Source organism: Alexandromys fortis, unplaced genomic scaffold (assembly GCF_014885135.2).
Source record: "Alexandromys fortis isolate MF-2015 unplaced genomic scaffold, M_Fortis_MF-2015_v1.1 scaffold_0, whole genome shotgun sequence".
Taxonomy (NCBI): Eukaryota; Metazoa; Chordata; class Mammalia; order Rodentia; family Cricetidae; genus Alexandromys; species Alexandromys fortis.
In genome coordinates this window covers 29,242,204-29,264,065 of record NW_026067949.1, presented here as the reverse complement: position 1 = coordinate 29,264,065, position 21,862 = coordinate 29,242,204, and the positions used below count along the sequence as shown (strand labels likewise).

The following is a 21,862-nucleotide window of genomic DNA, read 5'->3' as shown; positions in this document are numbered from 1 at the left end:
CACGCATAGACACTTGCATGTATTATAAATAATGTTCCTTAACATTAATCCTTTTGCTTTCTTGCTTTCTTTCTTTCTTTCTTTCTTTCTGTTTTTGTTTTTGTTTTTTTGAGACAGAGTTTTTCTCTGTAATAGTCCAGGCTGTCCTGGAACTCGCTCTGTAGACCAGGCTGGCCTTGAACTCACAGAGATCTGCCTGCCCCTGCCTCCTGAGAGATGGGATTAAAGGCATGCACCACCATCACCCATTGGAAATAAAATTATTCTAGTCTATTCATACATCAATCTCTTTACCTTGAAAAGGGCCAGACTATAAAAATCTTTCACTTTCATTCCCTCTAAAAAAAAAAAGGTGTTTTTCAACCCCATCATTTTCTTCGCTATTACAAAGGAATGTGTATATTTATGATAAATTTATTTTTTGCTAATATTACTTTAGGTTAGCACCCAATTGTGTGCATAATGGTGGCAGCTTTAATGTTGAAACACATATCACTGTGACTAGAAAAGTGAGCTTGGTTTCTGGTATTGCATAAAGGGTATATTATAAATTACTCCTTACTCTAGGGCACCTTTGCAGTTTTTGTGCCTAAATTTAGATGCCCTCTGAGCTATGGGAGAATTGACCTCCTGTGAAATAGACGTTTAGAAGTCACAGCGAAAATGCCCTTCCTTCTGTGCACTCAGCATGCAAAGAGCGCAGCCCGGTGACGGGCTCCAGAACACTAAGCCTGCGAACATGGGTGGGGGAGATTCTTGCCCTCCTTTTGCTTTTCGTATGAAAGGCACAAAGCAGAGCGCTAACACTGTGTGAAGGCATTGATACCGTCCGATGGGATGGTACCGAGTGCGTTCATTCCATATTCACTGGAAGCAAAGACAAAATATTGGCTAACTCAAGAAAAGGGGGTTCGGACCATAGGAATTAAGATGAGACTTAAAAGTGCAAAGATTCAGACCGCAGAGGGCATTGGCACTGATCATGGGTTAGAGGAGGATAGGAAAGTCATTGAGTGTGAGGCAGACACATAGCCCCTGCCTGGGCCACATCTTGAAGTTACCCCACACAAATCTGTCAGATGTAGGGCACCAGGCTAGCTAGATTATGGGAAGTTCTGAATGAATGCCAACCTTGGGGATTCTGACTATAGGCAATTAAAGGAACATTTCAAAATTTCAAAGAAAAAAATCACAAGGGAAATAGCATTTTTCCAGAGGAAAGATAATCCTCTGGAGTTATCTACAATGTGTGTGTGTGTGTGTGTGTGTGTGTGTGTGTGTGTGTGTGTGGCAGGAATTGGGGGTCGGGGGACCCTGGGGCAGGAAGCTCAGCAAAGTTATTCCAGGATTTCTGATGAGACCAGAAAGGAATGGGTGATATGTTGCCGAGAAAGGGTTGTTATTTGTACTCTGGTTTTGTCTTCAAAGAGTTTAGCTTAAAACAAATCTCCAGAATCCATTTGCCTCACCCGTTGCAGCCACTTTTCTAGGTATATTCACCCTGTGCAATTTGTTTCAGAACGTACAGATGTTCCTCAAGACTGACATGTAAAAGGCTTGACATTCCAATATTTTATGACATCTTCCCGGCTTGGGCGAGGGGACATCTTTTTCTTACCATTTTTATTTATTTTGTGTATATTTAAAAGGATTTCAAAATGATGTAAAAAGTAGTAAAAGCCGTAAAGATAAAGCTTCTGGTTCTAGTCAGGAAGGACACGAGCGTCCGTCCCGCGAGTTGCACTTTCCGCTCCTATGAGGTTTGCTCTGTGGTGTAGCTGTGTTGCCCTTCATGTCATAAACCACATGACGATGTTGGAGATAAACAGAAGAGACTTTGCCCCATGCTGGTGACAAGCGACAGAGCAGAGAGGTTGGACTCACTCACTAGGAAGTGGACCACAGGCGGGAGGATCCTGGGAAGGCAGTGGAGAGGTGAGGCTTTGGTAAATGTCTATTCTGTGAATACCAGTGGGGGATCTTTCCATAAAATGTATATTCATCTCATTTTATTTTATAGTTACAGCTTTGGGGAGAGCCACCTTTCAGAGGCCAGTTTCTAAGAAATCAAATATTCGCTTCTGTTGATAATTAAGAATGCTTCCTAAGTCTTGAGATAGAAATTAAGTTTTCTACTTTTTATTTGCTGTTTTTCCGTGTTACTTTGAATGAATCAATTTACTTACCTTTTCCCCAGGCATTATGAAAGACTTCTACTTCAGAATTACTGTCGTAGTTATAGGTCTTTGCTTTCGGGAAACAGCGACAAGCCCATCAAGAAAAAGCAGGTACCAGTGGGATGGGCATCTTCTGGCAAACTGGTCTTCAACAAGACGCACATCACAGATGACAGAGACCGCGGATATGAGCTCCCGTTTCTTTCGAGACCTCTTCCAGTCTCACACGAGAAAAGAATGGCAAATAAAACATCTGGACCTGAGTAACCGTAGCATATCGGAAATGACCCTCAGCCCCCTCGCTCCTTTGCATGCTTTGGAAACACTAAACCTCAGCAACAACGCCATGCGCTCCCTCTGGCTGGATCTGCCCTTGGCTCTCCCCTCGCAGCGAAACGGAGCCCACAGCAGACTGCCCCATCTAAAGGTGCTGATACTTCAAAGAAATCAACTCAGTGGCACTCCTAAAGGTGAGCACTTTTAACGAAAGGATGAGACAGAAAGACAGTATGTGGGGGAGCTGGTGTTGTATGTCAACAAGAGTTCTGTATTTCGTTCAGTTACAAGGGAGCAGCTGAAAAAGCACAGCAGTCTGACCGAGCAAATACAATAAAGCCGTTTCCTAGTGGCGCTGCCGGCCAGAGTGGAATCTACAGTTAGTGCGGCTTAATCTTCCACTTGTCTCGCTTCCGCTGACGGGTTATGACTTTGTCAAGAAACCCTGGGACTCCCCTAAGTGCTCATAATAATCTCTAACGTATTTAGGTTTGTTTGTTTTTGAGGCAGGGTCTCACTGTGTAGCCCAGGTTGACCTGGAATTTCCTATGTAGACCAGACTGGTCTCAAACAAATAGAAATCAGCCTACCTCTGCCCTCCAAGTGCTGGAATCAAACATGAATGCCACCCTGCCTGGCTAAGCTGTCTATCTTGTTTGCTATATACATTTACTAATATGTGAAAGCCCTGAGAAATAGTGGATACAAGGTATTTTTAATATATAATTCAAATTAAACATGTTATCATATTGACAATTTTTTTCTTCTTAGAATCCATTTTGCATTTTTAATTGTCATCCACATGTAGACCAGGAATACCATATCACAATATTCTATATTTGTATGTAAAACTTCCTACTATGAAACCAAAATCAGAATTCCTTGCTGAAGCTTAAGTTGGGTCCTGGAGATGCACCTTCAGTTTTCTGGAACAGGGGAATACATTTCTGATTCTGAGCCGCAAGGAGGGTGTTCCCAGGGGTACATACAACATCTTGGGCTGGCCCTCCTCTGCCCTTTCTAAGTCTTGCTCCACAGCTGGGGAAGAATTTTTAGAATCAAGGCATCATAGTGTGTGTGTGTGTGTGTGTGTGTGTGTGTGTGTATGTGTGCATGCATGTGTGTGTATGTGTCCCTGACCCTGGACATCGGGGTGTGCTAGTGTGTGTGTGTGTGTGTGTGTGTGTGTGTGTGTCTGTCTGTCTGTCTATCTGTCTGTCTATCTCCCTGACCCCCTGCTACTCAGAGACTAGTCTTTCTCAGTCTCTCAGATTGGTGGAAATCCCTTCCCCTTTCTGCTTCTTCATCGCCCTTTGAGAAAGGCCTAGGGATTAGCTCCTCTGAGATTCAGGACTCCCAAACTCCTCCGCTTCATTTTTGCTGGGCACAGTAGCACAGAGCCTGCTTTGCTTTGAGAATGGAGACTACAGGGAGCCACAGGATTAGCAACGGAGACCACTATCCTAGAATGAATTGAAATGCAACCTCCCTCCTGAGGACAGATGTGTTCTCCAGAGGGCTTGCACTTACGGCTGATACCAGCCAATTTTACTTCAAGGTCAAAGGCCCAGTATAGACGTGGGCTTCTTCCTCTCTGAGGTTAAACTTCTGCCTTCCAGATTGTAAGGGGGAATGGTAAAGACATAGAGAAAACAGCAGGAAAACGAAATGAGCCACTCCTGCGTCTGGAATTCTGTTAGAACTCTAGCCAATGGCGCTGTCAAGAGAGGAAGGATGCACTGCACACATAGAAAGTCCACGGAATGTGTGGATCTGATTGGATATAGCACAGCCTTTTACCCAGACCATTTGTGATTTGAACTCACTTCCTGTAGCCAACATACTCTTGAAGTTTGTCTAGGTCAGACCCCTCTAACACCCCTTGTCATTCTGCGAGGCTGACCGTGGCTAGGTGCACAACCTAGGACCCCATCTTGGAGGGGAGGAGCTGGTGAGATGTGCTGCTTGGTCCTCACTCTACTTCTGGCCTCTTGACTCTGCTGCTCAAGTCTGTCTAGATAAAGCAGGTGCTCCCTGGTCTACAATCACCACAAACCCAACGCAAGTCACAAACACTGTAAATCAGAGGTGCATTTAAATGTACCTGCTGGAGTTTGAATATTAAATAATTCCCCCAAAGGCTCATGTGTCTGAACACTTGGTCCTCAGTTGATGACACCCCTTGGGGAGGTGATGTGTTGTAATAAGGCCACTTGTTTGTTTCCCAGCTGCCTGGCAGCTCAGACCTGAAATAATCACACAGAAACTATATTATTTAAATCACTGTTTGGCCCATTAGCTCTAGCTTCTTATTGGCTAACTCTTATATCTTAATTTAACCCACTTCCATTAACCAAGTTGAGAACAACAGTATTCTTAGAAACAAAGAATTAATTCGCTTCTCTCCACATCTCAAGTTGCCTTTGAAAACGTTAAGTAGTGATGCCATGGAGGGGACCGATAACCCACTACAATCCACGGCAGGGCTGTGCATATCTGTCTAGATGTGCTCTACTCATCCAGAACGAGAATAAATTAGAAACACCCCAAAAGGCAACTCTCAAGCCACTGACCACGCAGCACACAGAGCTTCCTAGCCTATGACTTGTGTCTTTAAACAGTGACTGTTTATAGGACTCTCAGAAATGTGTCCCATTTTTATAATGCTGGAACACCACGCTGACTAATCCACTGTCAGGCATGCTCCTGTGTTGAGTCAGCTGTGACGTCAGCAACAAGCTTCGCGTGGAGGAAACACCCTGCTCCGGTGCTGGGCAACACAAGCGAGAAGCCAGACATGAATGCAACCTTAGTGATAGTTCCACCTTCCACCCATAACTTTGGAATGGTAATAACTTAAAATCAGTATATTTTGGGTCTTTTTATTACTGTAAGATAATGTCTGAGATAAACAACTTAAAAAGGAAAGTTTTGTTTTAATTCACAGTCCTGAAGGTTCCAGTCCATGTCAGCTGGTGCTGTTGCTTTGGGCCTCTTTTGAGCGGTACATCATGGCAGGAACACACGGTAGAAATGTCTGACTTCACCGTAACAGCCAGTGAGAGAGAGAGAGCAAGAACCCAAAGTACAAGCGTTCCCACCAGGGGCATGTCCCCAGTGGCCGCAGACCTCCTGGTAGGCACCACCTCTTGGAGGGTTCACTCCTTTCAGTAGCTCCAAGCTAGGGACTAAGCCTGTAATGCATGCCATCCTGGGGACATGTGCCAGGCCATAGCAACCAGTATTTTAGGAGTTTAAAGCAATGGAGTCAGCCTCTACGACCTTCGTCAAGAAGGATTTTTTCAGTAGCTGGGAATGTCCTGGGACAAAGACCCCACGCTGGCTCCAGGGAGATGATTGACAGGTCAGACTGGCATCCCTCATGCTAACCCGCCAAGTTTCAGAAACTAGAGAGATGCATTAGAGATGACGTGGAAGAATAGCTGACATTTGAAATGAGAAGAATTAGGAAAGACAGAAAACCCCATGTCTTATAAAACAAGAGCTTTTTGTATTCTTTTACCCACAGGGATTGCTGTCGGATTATAGAAATACAAATAACCATTGTTCTCAAAATACTCAATCTAAAGAAACAAAATGACATTAAGCCAAGAGAGCAGGACTTTGAGTGACTTACACCTTGGTCACAATAAGGGATGACATACTAAATCAAACGTCTCACCCTGGACCATTTTAGACCCTACTCCAGTTCTTAATACTCTGAACCTGAAGCCATGACTCCAGAATGGCATTGTTGCTGTGTTCTCTGATGACCACGCGTGAGAAGGCACGCAGAAGTTCATAGTTCAAAGACAGCGCTTACTAAGATGGTGGCTAGACACCCTCTCCTGCCCTTTTTACTTAGGGACTCTGATATGATTTCCAGGAAATAATAAGACTGTGTCTGGCCTCTTAAGTACTGGGTGATTAGATTTCACTCCCTCACAGCCCGTGCCATCATTAGAATAAAGTTCCAAAGCTAATTCCATTCCCACAAAGTCACTTCTGACTTTTCCTCTCAGCCCTGAATTGCTTGAAACATGGAATCTAACTGCCATGAGATGGCCCAGTGGCTCCCAGCACCTCACAGCTTCTGCTCACTCGATCATCAGTGGCTCAAATAAGAAACACATTTCCCCCCATTTAGCTGTGCAGCCTGGATATGTAAATGAGTTACTCGAATGACCTCACTCCATCTTGGGAGACCTTAAATGGTCAAGGTCATTTGTAAGGACCACACCAGTACCTTAATGAAACAAAATCTTAATCCTCTAAAATTGGAAGAACTTCATGACACTCAGTCCCATATCGAGAAGAAATTTACCCTTTGGGGGTATTCTGGGATTGACTTTATGAGGGAAGCTGAATAAAACATCTTACATTACTCTGTTTCCTTAATAACTCACCTTCAATAACTCGCTTAACATGAAAAGTCATATCTCTGGGAATAATGAGTATTCAGGATCAGCAAATGAGTATACACACAAATGCTATCTGAAGCCTAGAACACAGAGTGACGTCGTACATAATACCTTAGCCCAGTTAGCCACTTTTGGTGCTGTTAGATGGCCCTGCAACTCTAACTGTGGGGCCCACCACAGTTTTCTTCTGTCCTTGTCACTTCTTTGATTTCAGGTAAATTAGAATATTAAAAACTATTTTCTGACTGAATGGTGATGGCGCATGCCTTTAATCCCAGCACTCAGGAGGCAGAGGCAGGCAGATCTCCGTGAGTTCGAGACTAGCCTGGTCTACAGAGTGAGCTCAAGGACAGCCAGGGCTGCACTAGAAACCCTGTCTCAAAAAACAAACAAAAAAATCTTGTACAGAAATATTTGACAGAGAAAAAGACAGCAATGCAGGCTGTATATGGGCAAATGCTCATTTCAAAAAACAAAAGCTATTCTAGCATCTTCAAATGTCCAGAGGATTGGTCAAATGTGCCGTGGCTCTGTTCACAGCTGTGTGCATCTTTATAGTGTGAGAGGCCCCTACCCTTCCTTGTTCTAAGCAACCTTGGTTCTGTGCCCTGATTCTAAGCCACTCTGACCTGTAAGAAAACCGTCCCCACCATCCAGCTATGACCTAGCGATCATTGTGGAAGTTCCTCCAGAACCTTCAGATAACCTGTCTTTCCTGTTCATCTCATCATCCCCTCAACCTAGGGAAACACTGGTTTCTCTCCTGGCGTTGTAAGCTCGCCTGAACTTCCTGTACATGTATATGAACAGAACCATACAATATAGACAGACCTTGACTTATGATGATTCAAACTTAATGACCCTTTGGTTTTACAGCGGTGACAAAACAATACACATTCAGTAGAAACTGTTCTTTGCATTCTGTTTTTGTTCCCTGGGGCCTTTGCTACATACTGTGGTGTTCTGTATGGTACTAGGTGGTGGCAGAGTCATGGCTCCCATTCAGCCTCTGAACCGTGTAGGTAGTCAGTGACTCCGTGTACTGCATTGTTACGCTAGGCTACTTGGTGGGTTCGTTATATTAAAGGCATTTTGATGTGATATTTTCAGCCTCTGATGGATTTATTAAAATATAAGATCTTTGTTTATCAGGAAGCATCTGCTTGCACTTTTTCCTTTATTTCAGCATCTCTATTTCAGTGTAATTATTTGGATGTTTACTCACATCATCATATATATTAAATTTTTGTTCTTTTTCACTGCTGAGTATAAATTCATCATTCACCTGCTGACAGATAGGCTAGTATGGAGGAGAAGCTTGATGTGCTGCAATGAAGGTGGATGGAAAAAGATAAACCACTAGATAAGCACTAACCAAAAGAAAGGCAAAGTGTGTGTGTGTGTGTGTGTGTGTGTGATGCATATGTTGACTCTCCAAGTGCTTTCCTTTATCACTTTCCCCTTAATATGTTTTTGTGTGTAGTGTACATGTGATATGCACGAGTATGTGAATGCATGCTTGTATTATGTGTGAACACACACGTGTGTGAACACATATGCACATATATGTGTATGTGCACATGAAGGCCCAAGTTTGGCACCGAGTATTGTTCTAGTTTCCTACTGCTGCTTTGATAAAATACCCTGAGCAAAAGCAACGAGGGGGGGGGGGAAGGGTTTATTTGGCTTAAACTTTCAAGTCATCTTCACTATTGAAGGAAGTCTGAGTAGGAAGTAAGGGTAGAAATCTGGATGCAGGACTCATGGAGGAATCCTGTTTGCTGGCTTGCGTACAGGCTTATATATAGTGATATTTTATTCGTGGTATAATAAATAAAGTTTGCCTGAAGATCAAAGTGCAAAGCTAGCCACACTAGTCAGCCACACTAGTCAGCCACACAGGCCGGGCGGTGGAGGCACACACCTTTAATCCCAGAAGCCACACTAGTTAGCCATAGAGACCAGGGGTGGTGCGCGCCTTTAATCCCAGCACTAGAGGAATACAAAGTGGGATGAGACAGGAACTCACTCTCTTTCAGTCTGAAGATTCCATAGAGGTAAGAGCTCTCTAGTGGTTGACTGCTTTGCTTTTCTGATCTTCAGCTTGAACTCCAATATCTGTCTCTGAGTTTTTATTATTCATGCTACATCTGGCACCCGATATTTGTGGTACAAATTCATGAAACAACCATTTGCCTGTGGCTTTATAGACATTGGCAGAGGCTGAAGCTACATGCGGCCAAAGTCACCGCCCTACATGCTGGATTTTCCTTACTTCTCTCCTGGTGGGCTTTTGCTTCGTTCTCAGGCTGAGAACTCCGTTTTCAGGCTGCTGCCAAACTAGGTAGCTGCCTTGAACTCCAGTCAGGCTTTTATTGCTCTACACGGCAGCAATAAGCTTCACATCTTCATTGTTATTGGTGGCTGATTTGGTGAGAAAATTTTGAATTCTTAAAAGGAAGAGTTCCTTAAAAGGGAGAGCTTTTTACCACATTAAAAAATGGTAAACACAATTGTGATAGAGAAAGTTAGGTCTCTGTATGATTACATAATGCATGATTCAAAAAAATGGAACAACTAAATGAAGGAATGATCAATTTAACCAGGATTGACTTTCTGTTAATTATCATTTTGATAATCCTTGCTGGGTTTTTTTTTTTTTTTTTTTGGATAATTCTTGGATTATCTCTTAAAAAGTTGTTTGGTTTGACTGCCAAGATATAGGCCTTAGAAAAACTTAATAAAACAGATTATAGAGATATTCAGATCTAGACAGAGGAATTTAATGGAGAACCAATTTCAGAATTGTATTATAAGGTTAGAGAGGAACAGCCTAAGGTTTTCAAACAATCAACTTTAATATACCCAGTAACCTTAAAGGAATTGCCAAATGATAGAGGGTTTGTAAGAAATAATTGGGCTCAGCCGGGCGATGGTGGCATGGTGGCGCACGCCTTTAATCCCAGTACTCGGGAGGCAGAGGCAGGCGGATCTCTGTGAGTTCAAGACCAGCCTGGTCTACAGAGCTAGTGCCAGGACAGGCTCCAAAGCCACAGAGAAACCCTGTCTCGAAAAAACAAAAAAAAAAAAATTGGGCTCCTGTGCCAATGCTAGATTTAAAGAAATCTGGAAAATGAAGAGTGGTCACAGATTTAAGAACTGTTAATAAGATGATTCAGTCAATGGGCTCTCTACAGTCTGGAATTCCTTTGCCTTCTCTATTGTCTATAACATGGCCTCTTATCACTATTGATTTAAAAGACTGTTTCTTTACTATCCCTTTATAAGAAAAAGACAGAGAGAAACTTGCCTTCACAGTACCTACTTATAATAATTCTCACCCTGTTAAAAGATATCAATGGAAGATTCTCCCACAGATGTTAAATAGCTCCACCCTGTGCCAATATTTTGTATGGCAGCTGTTGGAAATGATACGTAAACAATTTCTTCAATCTATAGTTTATCATTACATGGAAGACACAATTTTATAGCTGATTCAAATGTAAATAATTTAGAGAGAATGTTTGAAGAAGTAAAGAAAATTTTACCTTGTTTGGTATTACAAATTGCTCCTGAAAAAATACACAGAGGAGATTCTATTAATTATTTAGGCTATAAGATACATTTACAAAAAGTTTAAACTTCAAAAAGAGATAATTAGAGCCAGGCAGTGGTGGCATACACTTTTAATCTCAGCACTCAGGAGGTAGAGGCAGGTGGATTTCTGTGAGTTCAAGGCCAGCTTGGTCTACAAGAGCTAGTTCTAGGACAGGTTCCAAAGCTACAGAGAAACCCTGTCTTGAAAAAAAAAGTGCAAATTAGGAGAGATCAATTGCAGATGCTTAATGACTTTCAAAGTTTGCTAGGAGACATTTTGAATCTATGATTAACTATTGGGATAAAGCCTCATAAACTGATTGATTTACACAAACCCCTAGATGGTGACAAGGACTTAAACAGTCCCAGGAAATTATCAGGAGAAGGAGAGGCTGAAGCTGAAAGAGAATTGACCTTGATAGAAGACAAATTACAGAAGGCACACATTGATCTTGTTGATCCAAATCTTAACTGCGTTCTGGGCATATTACCCCCCAAACATTCCCTTACAGAAATTTTAATGCAGACGGAAGATATTATTTTAGAATGGATATTTTAGCACATAAACCAAGTAAAAATTAAAAACTTATATGGAAAAGATCTCCGAGTTAATTCTAAGAGGAAAATTGAGACTTCATCAATTAGCAGGAATAGACCCAGCAGAAATTATAGTGCATTTTAATAAGGATGAAATTGACAAATTATGGACAGAAAGCGAACACTGGCAAAAAGCTTGTAGCAATTCTTTTGTGAGAAATTAACAAAAGAATCCCCAAAAGAAGAGAATTCAACTTACAAAGAGAACTGGATTCTTTGTCAAATTGTACAGGACATACCAATAACTAGAGCCCCTATGTTCTATACTGATGCAAATAAATCAGGAAAGGCAGGTTGCAAATCAGAAAACTTAAATAAAGTGAATCAAAGCCCTTATTATTCTGTCAAAAAGTCAGAATTATATGCTATTCTCATGGTACTAATGGATTTTAAAGAACCACTCAACATACTTACCAATTCGCAATGTGCAGAAAGAGTTGCTTTGCACTGAATTTATACCAGATGATACAGAATTGACTTTATTATTTATTCAGTTACAAGATATAATCAGGAATAGGAATCATCCCATGTATATAATACACATCCAATCCCATACAGGTCCGCCAGGGCCTCTAGCACAAGGTAACGCAGAAATTGGTGAATTGTTGATTGGAAATTTCATAAAAAAATATAATGTCAATGGAAAAGGTTTAAGAAAGACTATTTTATTATGTGACAACAAACCAAGGAAATTATAGGGAAATGTCCTACTTATTCTTTATACAACCAAACACCACTACCTGCAGGAAGTAACCCAAAGGGTACTCAAAGGAATAAATCTGGCAGATGGATGTGTTCTATTTTGTAGAATTTGGAAAACAAAAATATGTACACCACACCATTGATATCTATTCATGTATTAAATTGGCAACTGCTTTGAGTTTGGAAAAGGCTGATTTGGTAATTACACGTTTACTTGCAGTTATGGCCATCTTGGGTATTCCTGTACAAATAAAGACAGACAATTCTCTGGCATATGTCTCTAGGAAAATGAAACAGTTCTGTTTATTATAGCATTATAGCTTATTATAGGTATATCACACAATCCTATAGGCCAGACAATTAGAGAAAGACCAAATCAAACTCTAAAGGTATGTTAAGTAAACAAAAAAGGATGATAAATACCCCCATAAATAGACTGAATACTGCTTTATTAACTTCGAATTTTCTAAATGATAATAAGAAAGGAACAACTGCAGAAAAACATTGGATAGTATTAAAAAAACTATGAAATTAAATTAGCCAGTAAACTTTAAAGATGTACTGACCTCAGAATGAAACCAGGACATGTGTTATACTGGGGAAGGGGTTTTGCTTTTGTTTCTATAAGAGAAGGAAAGCTATGGAAACCATCAAAATTGATAAAGATTTGATTTTAACAACAGACACCTCTTAATTAGGAGAAATTATATAGTTCATCAAACAGCATGTCATTTAATCTAAACTAACCTGTAAAACTAACAAATACTTTTCATTTGATAATATATAACTAGCCAAAAAGAGAATCTCCCAAAAATTTAGAGTTGGGGAAGGGTTTGTTTTTGTGTTTTCAGGAGAATAAAGGCATCCAGCTAAGGAATCCAAAGACAACTGGACAAGAGAAACATCTGAAGAAAAAGGATAAATCATCCAGAAAAAAAAATGTCCCAAGAAAAAGAATTGGCCTATTGGTATATCACATTTCCAACAGGAAAAAAATTCATAAATCTTCCCAAATGTTTGTTTCTGCTGTTCTCTACAGACATATAATGCAAATGGTCCTTTTGTAGTCCCTGTCCTACTAAAAATTAAAGCTGGCTTTGGAGTTGGAGTGTGGCTCCCTCCTTCTCAAAACCCAAGCATGCTTAGTAAAGTAAAATCCAAAATCTCTGTCCCATGTCAGAAGAGCCATCTGATGTGGAACAGAAGCAAAACAAAATTAAAGGACTAATCTCACAATTCTTTGGTTCTATTTTGAGTCTTTGAAGCTTTTCTTTAACCTCTTTGAGATCTGCTGCACGTGATATTTGTTTAGGTTTTCTGCAGTGAATGAAGACCATGCCTAACAGGATCATTTGAGGTCTCCAAAAGGAGGATGGGGCCCTACGGTGACGATTCCTCCAGGACTCTGATAACACCACGAAGGTGAGAAACACCACCTAAAGATCAGCTTTGGACTACAAACTTCTCAGAACAGTTTCAAGGTCATTAGCTGAGATGACGCAGCCTAACACACCACTCTAGGCAGGATTTGAGATAAATCCTGCACGTTCCCACTATGCAGAGATTTGAAAACAAATAATAAAGCTCCCTCTCTCGGGACTCTGCAACTCAATTTTTTCTTTTCAGAATCTTCTAAAGATGTCATCACCCCCAGACAATAGGAAGTAAATTTAAGAATATGACACCCACATTTCCAAGAGGTGGGGTTTATGGGTTTTGGTCATCCAATGGATCATGACTATTTGTCATTGTTTAGGGGGTTGAGATGGTTACAAGTTGTTATTGGTTACAGTCAGGAGGAAAGTTGAGCAAAGGAGATTGGAATCAAAGTTCTTGTTTTAGAAAGAAAAAATTGGGATATAAATATGATAGGATAAAAGGGTAGAATATTGAATCTACTCTGAAAAAAGGGAAGCTATAGAGCTGATAAGATAAAAAGGTAGATTATTGAATCCACTTTTTAAAAGGCAACTACTAATTTTAAATATCTTACAATACACTGAATTTTTATATATTGTACACAAATTTTGTATATTGATACAAATTTGAGATTAATTTTGTTAGAACATACTGTACATACATTTCTAATCGTGTTCAAGGTATCTATACATCTCACTTAACAATGCAATGCAAATTTTTAGTCATTGAAAGCTACTATTAGCAACTATTTAGAATAATAAGGAAATGCAGGTTAGTAATTAGTCACCTATTGCAATCAAACTTGTAGCCATTATTAGTATGTTTTCAAGGTCAAAAGAGATACATTTTAAGTAGACAGGTCATCTTCAAACACTTCAGAGATCTAAGAATATGGCACTTAAGATGTTTTAATAACATAGGTTCTTTTTTTTTTTATGACAATAAAATATGTCTGCTCCTGGTAGCACCAGTCTACTTCTGAGAAGATAATGGGCATCAAAGAAAGACACATAGAGTTTTCCTTCTTTGTGGCAAAAGTAAACCACTGGGCAAGAAAATGCCCTTGCCTCAACTGCTGATACTATGCTGTCTTAATTGGACAAGCAGGACACAAAAGAGAGTGACTGCCAAACCTTGTCAAGACAAGGAAAGAAAATCCTTCAAAAACCCTGTATCATAGAAAATTCTAAGCCTTTAGGCTGAAGATGGAGGCCCCAACATCAGAGGAACTTTGGGGAACTGGCCAAGCAGCCAGTTGTTTCCTTCATTTCTCACAATTTTTGGAAGTGTCTTCCTTGCACTTCCTGCTTACTCTGTTAATATATATTTCCTTCTTGGGTCTCTGAGATAGTCAAAGACTAGATAGTTACAGTTATAGTTTTCCTAGTTGTAAGACTCAGAAAAGAAATTCACTAAAGAAGTGTAAAGGGCATAAGGTTGAGAGATATCAAAAGATAGTAATGCAAATTATGACTGAAAGTAAATTAGGTACAAGACTTTGAACTTGCCAAGATAAGAGAGATAATTATGTATTTTCTCTGAGTTTGCCAAGTGCAAATGGACTAGATATTGTTGATGTACTTTTTGCCTGTATATATTGTATGTAGTTATTGCACTTATTGTATATAGTTTTTCTTGTATTAGTTATAGTCCTCTTTTTTATTTTAGGTTAAAAACGGAAATTATAGTAGTATTTTATGTGTTTTTTAATAAACAAAGTTTACCTGAAGATCAGAGTGCAAAACTAGCCACACTAGTCAGCCATAGTAGTAGTGGCAGGCAGTAGTGGCACACACCTTTAATCCCAGTTACCACAATAATTAGCCATAGATGTCAGACAGTTGTGGTACATGCCTTTAATACCAGCACTAGAGAGAAATATAAGGTGGGATGAGACAGAAACTTACTCTCCTTCAGTCTGAAGATTTTGTGAAGGTAAACCCTCTCTAGTGGTTAGCTGTTTTGCTTTTCTGATTTTCAGCTTGAACCCCAATATCTGTCTCTGGGTTTTTGTTTTTCTTGCTACACTTATGCTTAGCTAGATTCCTTTCACATCCCCAAATCACCTGCCCAAGAAATGCTGCTGCCCAGAGTGGGCTGAGACATCAATCAAGACAATTTCTCACAGACATATCCACAAACCAACCTGATAGACAATTACTCAGTTGAGTCTTTTCTAGTGTGTAACATGTGAACAATTCATGCTAAGTATGACAAGTGACTTATTTGGCTGATCTCCACCTTACTTTAAGGCAGAATTACTCAATAAACCTGGGTTTGCTGTTGTGGCTAATGTAGGTACCAGCTTACTTTAGCTAATGTCCATTACCTCCCATCTGCTAAGTTTACAGGTGGATACCATACCCTCCAGACTTCTTTTATATGAGGTCCACACTGTGGTCTTCATGTTTGTATGACAAATACTGTACCCATTGAGCCATCTCTCCAGCTCCCACCTTATTTTTTGAGTCAAGGTCACTCTTAAGTTAAAGCTCACTTTTGGCTAGATTGGCTAGACAGCAAACTCCTGGGACCCACCTGTCTCTGCCCCTAAGCAGTAGGATTACAGAAACACACCACATGATCAGCTTTTATGAGAAGGCTGGAGATCTGAACTCAGGTCCTCGGGCTTCCACAGCAAGCACTTTATTCACTGAGTCCTCCCCCAGCCCACAGAAGTTATATTCATTCCAGACAAAGAATTTGAAACAAGAAAAATTATTAGGATAAAGAGGAGTCCTATGTAATGATAAAGGGACTGGTTCTTTTAAAAATAATGATAACCTATAATAATCCTAAACATAAATACACTTAAAATGAAACATAAGAAAACTTGAAAAAAAAAACTGATAGTTCAACATCCCTCCTCAATAATAGATCAAGGAGACAAGCAATCATTAAGGATCTCGGTGAAGTGATAGCTTAATCAAAAATCTTGATTCAATTGGCATATATAAAATGATTCATCCAGGACTAGAGTGATGTCTCATAGGTTAATAGCACTTGTTACCTGTACAGAGAACCGAAGTTCAGTTCCCAGAACCTGCAAGGTAGCTTATAACTATCTGTAACTCCAGTCTCAGGGGGCCTAACACCTTCTGACTAAACACCTTCCAAAAGCATCAGGTAGGCATATGCAGGCAAACCATTCATACACATAAGATAAGAAAATAAGACATAACTTGGTACTAGGAACTGGGTTGTTGCTCTGATAGGACTGACCATGCTGTTTGTTCTAGGTTTAAAGAAGACTTTGGGACTTTGAACTAGAAAAGCAATTGCACACTTCTAGGTGGGCTATTGGGCCCTCCTAGAAGAAGCATGGAAGAGAGGGGCTGAGGGGAATTTGAACTATGGAGGCCCAGCTCAAGTTTCAGAGGAGAATAATATTAGTAAATGGCCTAGAGACCATTGTTACAATATTTTGGCAAAGATGGTGGCTATGTTTTGCCCTTATCCTGAAAACCTGCCTGAGGCTAAATTGAAGCATTTTGGCTTAATGTCCTTTGATGTGGGATTTGTATGCTATGGATATGTTTTATTATTATTAGTTAATAAAGAAGCTTATTTGGCCTATCGCAGGGCAGAATATAGCAAAGTGGGAAATCCAAGTAGAGATGGAGGAGAAAAGAAGGCAGAGTCAGGGAGACGCCATGTAGCTTCCCAAGAAGCAAGAGGTCACAAACCATGAGCTTCATGGTAAAATAAAATTATAGAAATTGGTTAATTTAAGATGCAAGAGCTAGCTAGAAATACACCTGAGCCATCAGCCAAGTAGTGTTGCAATTAATATAGTTTCTGTGTGATTATTCGGGTCTGGGCAATCAGGAAGCAAAAGCAGAGTCTCTGTTTATGGTCCTTGGAGGAGATTTCCAAACAGCCTAGTATTGACTGTGTCCTATGATGACCAGTGGCCACACATGTGTAGATTTACATTGAAAAGGAGCAAGAAGGGCAAGGAGAAATGCAGAATGTACAGTCTGAGGAGAAAAGGAGCACCAGGAAATGTAATGGAGCTAAATCCAGTGTCCACGGAGACTAAAAAGTTTAAAGAAAAGCCTAATGCTAAATGGAATAAAGGGAGTGATGACCTCTGGGCAAGAACCCACCCAACTAAGCCTCAAACTTGTGAACAGAAATAAAAGAAAGCCTTAAGCAGTGAAGGGAACCATCCACAATAGAAAACTGGAAAACATGCAATTGGACAAGGGAACCAAGTTTCCGCTCCAAGCAGCAGAACTTGATAGCTTCAGCCTTATGGTTCTGGCCTTACAGTCAAGGATACAAGAAAATAGATGTTTGAGATGCCAGAGCCTTGGAAGACCTGCAGAGGAGAGCTGCTAACAGGAAGTGGAACCAGTCCGAGAAAAAGAAGTGTGTTGCAGTCAACAAAGCTGAAAGAAGTTGGAGATCTGAAGAGTGCTTTGACATCAGACATGGAGATGCAGTTTGGAATTTGCTCAGCTGATTTTCAGTCTTGCTTTGGTCCAGCATTTCCTTCCTATGCTCCCTTTTCTCCCCCGTCAGTTGGTAAAGTGTATCTTGTGTCGTTGCATGTTGAAAGTATGTGATTTGCTTTATTTATTTTTATTTTATAGGAGGTTATAGTTAAGTGATTGCATGAATCACAGAAGAGACTTTGAACTTTAGACTTTTAAACAGTGTTGAGACTGTGATAGACTATGGGGATTTTGAAGCTTGACAGAATGCAGTTTTGCATTATGATATAGCTACAGTCTTATACGGACCAGGGAATGGAATAATTTGGTGTTTGAATAAGAATGGCCCCCATAGGCTCACAAATTTTAATACTTGGTCACCAGGGAGCAACACTATTTGAAAGGATTAGAAGGTGTAGACTTGTTGGAGGAAGTATGTCACTGGGAGTGGGCTTTGAGGTCCCAAAAGCTCGTGCCAGGCCCAGTCTGTCTCTGAATGCAGATCCAGATGTGAAATTCTCAACTACTTCTCCAGCACTATGCCGGCATGCCTGCGGCTATGCCTCCCACCATGATGACAATGGGCTGAACCTCTGAGACTGTAAGCAAGACCCCAACTAAATGCTTTCTTTTGTAAGAGTTGCCTTGGTCATAATGTCTCTTCACAGCAATAGGACAGTAACTAAACCACCCAGTGCATTCTTGGAGAACCACACCCTCTTATCCCCTTTTTATAGGCAAGTTCCTTCAGTATCTGTTCCTCTGTTTTATTGTTGTGTCTACTGTTGGGGCACAGTTACAGGGTAAGCTATCTGGACTTTGATCCAGTTCTATCCTGTCACTGGGCAAGCCTTGCATTGGTATTTTCTTTGTAAATGGTGAGAAGTCCCAGGACTTTGTGAACATTAAAAATGAAAGACTTGTGAAATGCCTAAAGCATAAACCATGGATGATTATGCAGGAGCTTTGCATAGTTGTTTCTCTGCCCTTCAAAGCTAGGGTGTACTCTCCCTCCACCAAGCTCCTAGAAACTTACTCAGTTCAGTTGAGCATTGAGTTATTTTAGGAAGCATGAATTCACGTTTCTAAATAAGCCAGACAAGTATGAGGGAGAGGCAGAGAATCTGTAGTGCTTTTCCCGACGCTGTCTTCCCCACCCAGAGCCCTATGTTTGCACATTTAAACACGGGAGAAGAGTTTCTGCACAAAGAAATGTATTTTTTTTTTAGCGGTTGTGTTCATCTCTAGAGGTTGTTGACAACTGGCCTTTCCCTCCTCCAAGCCCTCGTTTGGATGTCTCCTGGTGCTAGAACAGAGAAAGAGTTGAGGGGGGACTTGGGAAGAGATGGGAGAAGTACACTGGAGTTCCAGAACCATGGGGCAGCACACACAGATATATGGGAGTATTTTACACACACATGTGCTAACTGAACATCAGTTTTGTTTCACTCTCATTGCTTTTTAAATAAAATTTTCTTGACCAATTTTTAATATCTATCTATCTATCCCTCATGTGTGTATCTGTGTGTCAGACACACACACACACACACACACACACACACACACAGAGTGTGTGCATTCATAGAAATAACAGCTTCCTACAAACTCATGCTCCGTCTAAAGCAGGCAGCCTCCATTCAGCTCTAGCCAAATGTCATACACCAGATAAAACTTTGAATCTTTCCAGAGAAGCTTGAAACACAGACTTTTGTATTGAATCCTTAGTGTTGGATCAATGCTTTTGCGTCTCTGTGTAGGCCAAACACTACATCCCAAAGTTCAGCTTATTCTGCACAGAAAAGATTTGAACATTTGCCAGTCAGGAGGACGAATAGTCCACTGTACAGTGGGGTGCTATGGATGATGGACAGCTCTGCCTGACATGCAAGTTTTATTGTCTGTGTGTCTTATTGTGCCACCACTCTGAGCTTCTGGGGTAAGGATTTGCCATCAGTACCATGTGCCTCCATCATAATCTTTTGATTGATTCATTTCTTTAAAGTTCTCTTGCTTAATCTGTGCGACTCATGCACATAGGACGATCTGCATGGTACAGCCATTTCAGTTATGTGACCTGCTCTCTTCAGAATCAGTCTTGTCGTCGATACCTTGCAGACAGTAAGCAAGGGATAAACTTGGCTCTGGAACTCAATAAGCTTGATCTGCTACCCAGAAATTAGAGATTCAGGCCCACGTTTGAGAACAAGGCTGAAGAACGTGTGAAATTGCAAGCACCTCCCTGGGAGACCCATCTGGGAATTAAGTTTGCAAGTCTGCTGTGACTGGCACCTTGTTCTCAGTCTTCCTTCTCAGTGCCAACGGGACCTTTTGTGAACTTCCCAAAGCAAAGTGAAACACAAAGGCAGAGACTAAAACTCCATCTGATTCTTGTGCTGAAAAGCAAAGTCTACCTGTGATCTTTTTTACCTTTGAAATATCTGAGGATACCTAGAAAATAGTTATAATATCAACGGCAAACAGTTACAAGAATGCAAATGGCTAAAAATAAAGATGTGCACGTGTGATGTAGAAGTAGAATTAGAACCCTCCAACTGAACAAAGGGGACAGGTGGGGAGGGATGGGAGGCGGATACACTCAACATACAATCCACACCTGCACAAACGTATTCTTTTGCAATACGGGACCATGTAGAATGAATATACACAAAGAGAACCCTAAAAAAAAAAAAGAAGCTTTAAAAACTGAATAAGGAACTTTCAAAGTAGAAGAATTCATTTATGTAATGATAAACTTCAGGGTAGGTTTCTCCAGTGTTATCATAGGGAGATCTTTCGGTTTCTCTCACGGTTAATCAAAGCAACAGATATCTGCTCATCACCTTACTCAATCATGGTTAGGATTCTAAAAATTGATTCTTTAATTTAAGAAGAGCACACACTAGACTAGAACTACAGCTCACCAGGAAAAGAAAGGTGGTTGCAGACAAGACGGATGATCTGGGTTCAAATCCTGCCTCCCCCCATGGTGGAAGGAGAGAATAGTTCCCGACAGTTACCCTCTACCCTCCACACATGTACGGTGCCATCCACATACAAATACACAAACGAGAAATGTTAAATGAGTGTGTGATAAAAATAGCACATGCTCATTTGAAAGAATGAGCCAATATATATAAAGTTAAAGAGTTTTCTCCATATCCTTCTCCCCCTCCCTCAGCCATCCTACACTAAACCGTGATGACTGTTAATATCACTCACTACCTTATTTCTGCCCACACCAAATACATACCTACCTATGTTTATATGTGTATCTCCTCAAGTACATACCTACCTATGTTTATGTGTGCATCAAGTAATACCTACCTATGTTTATATGTGTATCTCCCTCAACTACATACCTACCTTTGTTTATACCCCTCAAGCACACACCTACCTATGTTTATGTGTGTATACCGCTCAAGTAAATACCTACCAATGTTTGCGTGCATTCCCTCAAGTAATACCTACCTATGTTTATGCGTGTACCCCCCTCAAGTACATACCTACCTGTGTTTATATGTGTATCCCCTCAAGTACACACCTACCTGTGCTTATGTGTGTCCCCTCAAGAACATTGTCATTATAATCTGTACTATTTTGACTTGAGTTTTTTCCTTCCTGCTCACTAAGCTCACACGCTAATTGGACTCATCTCTCTTAAGACCACTTATTTTTCTTATTCTTAATACACTCTGACAACTTCCCACCCAAGAGCCATTAATATCTCCGACTTCCCACCACACACTCCGCGGCAGCGAATAGCACCGGTTTAGGTTTGAATTTGCTTTTCCTTTTCTCAGGACTGTGGAAGCTGAAGTCGCTGCAGAGTCTGGATCTGTCATTCAACAGGATAGTTCACGTTGGGCCGTCTGATTTTCACAGCTGCCTGCAGCTGGAGAGCATCTATTTAAAGAGCAACAAGATAAGCACGATTCACCCTGAAGCCTTCCAGGGCCTCAAAAAATTACAGGTTCTAAAATCTTTCTTGTTACTGTCTTGTGACCAGCTAGATGAGAGGGCTGTTTCCTTGTAAGGGAGTCTCCCTGTGCAGGGCTATAGGCTGTGAATCAAAGCATGTGGGTCTATTTAAGAGCTCCTAAAACAACCGAAATCTGTTGCTCAAAAATCAAAGACCACAACCGTGGGCACAAATGTAGCAAGAATTCTCAGCAGCAAGAACTCACATTATAGGGCTGTAGATGTGGCTGGGTGGATAAAGGGCCTGCTTAGAATT

At 40.8% G+C, this 21,862-nt stretch overlaps 1 protein-coding gene across 1 annotated transcript in view; it reads left to right on the top strand.

Annotated features, from left to right (window-relative positions):
• The first annotated feature begins 2,202 nt into the window (after nucleotides 1-2,202).
• Lrrc66 (leucine rich repeat containing 66) overlaps nucleotides 2,203-21,862 on the top strand; it is a 31,956-nt gene continuing 12,296 nt past the window's right edge. The window contains 2 exon segments of the mRNA XM_050149650.1: nucleotides 2,203-2,647; nucleotides 21,429-21,598. Coding sequence (XP_050005607.1) covers nucleotides 2,203-2,647; nucleotides 21,429-21,598 — 615 coding nt within the window.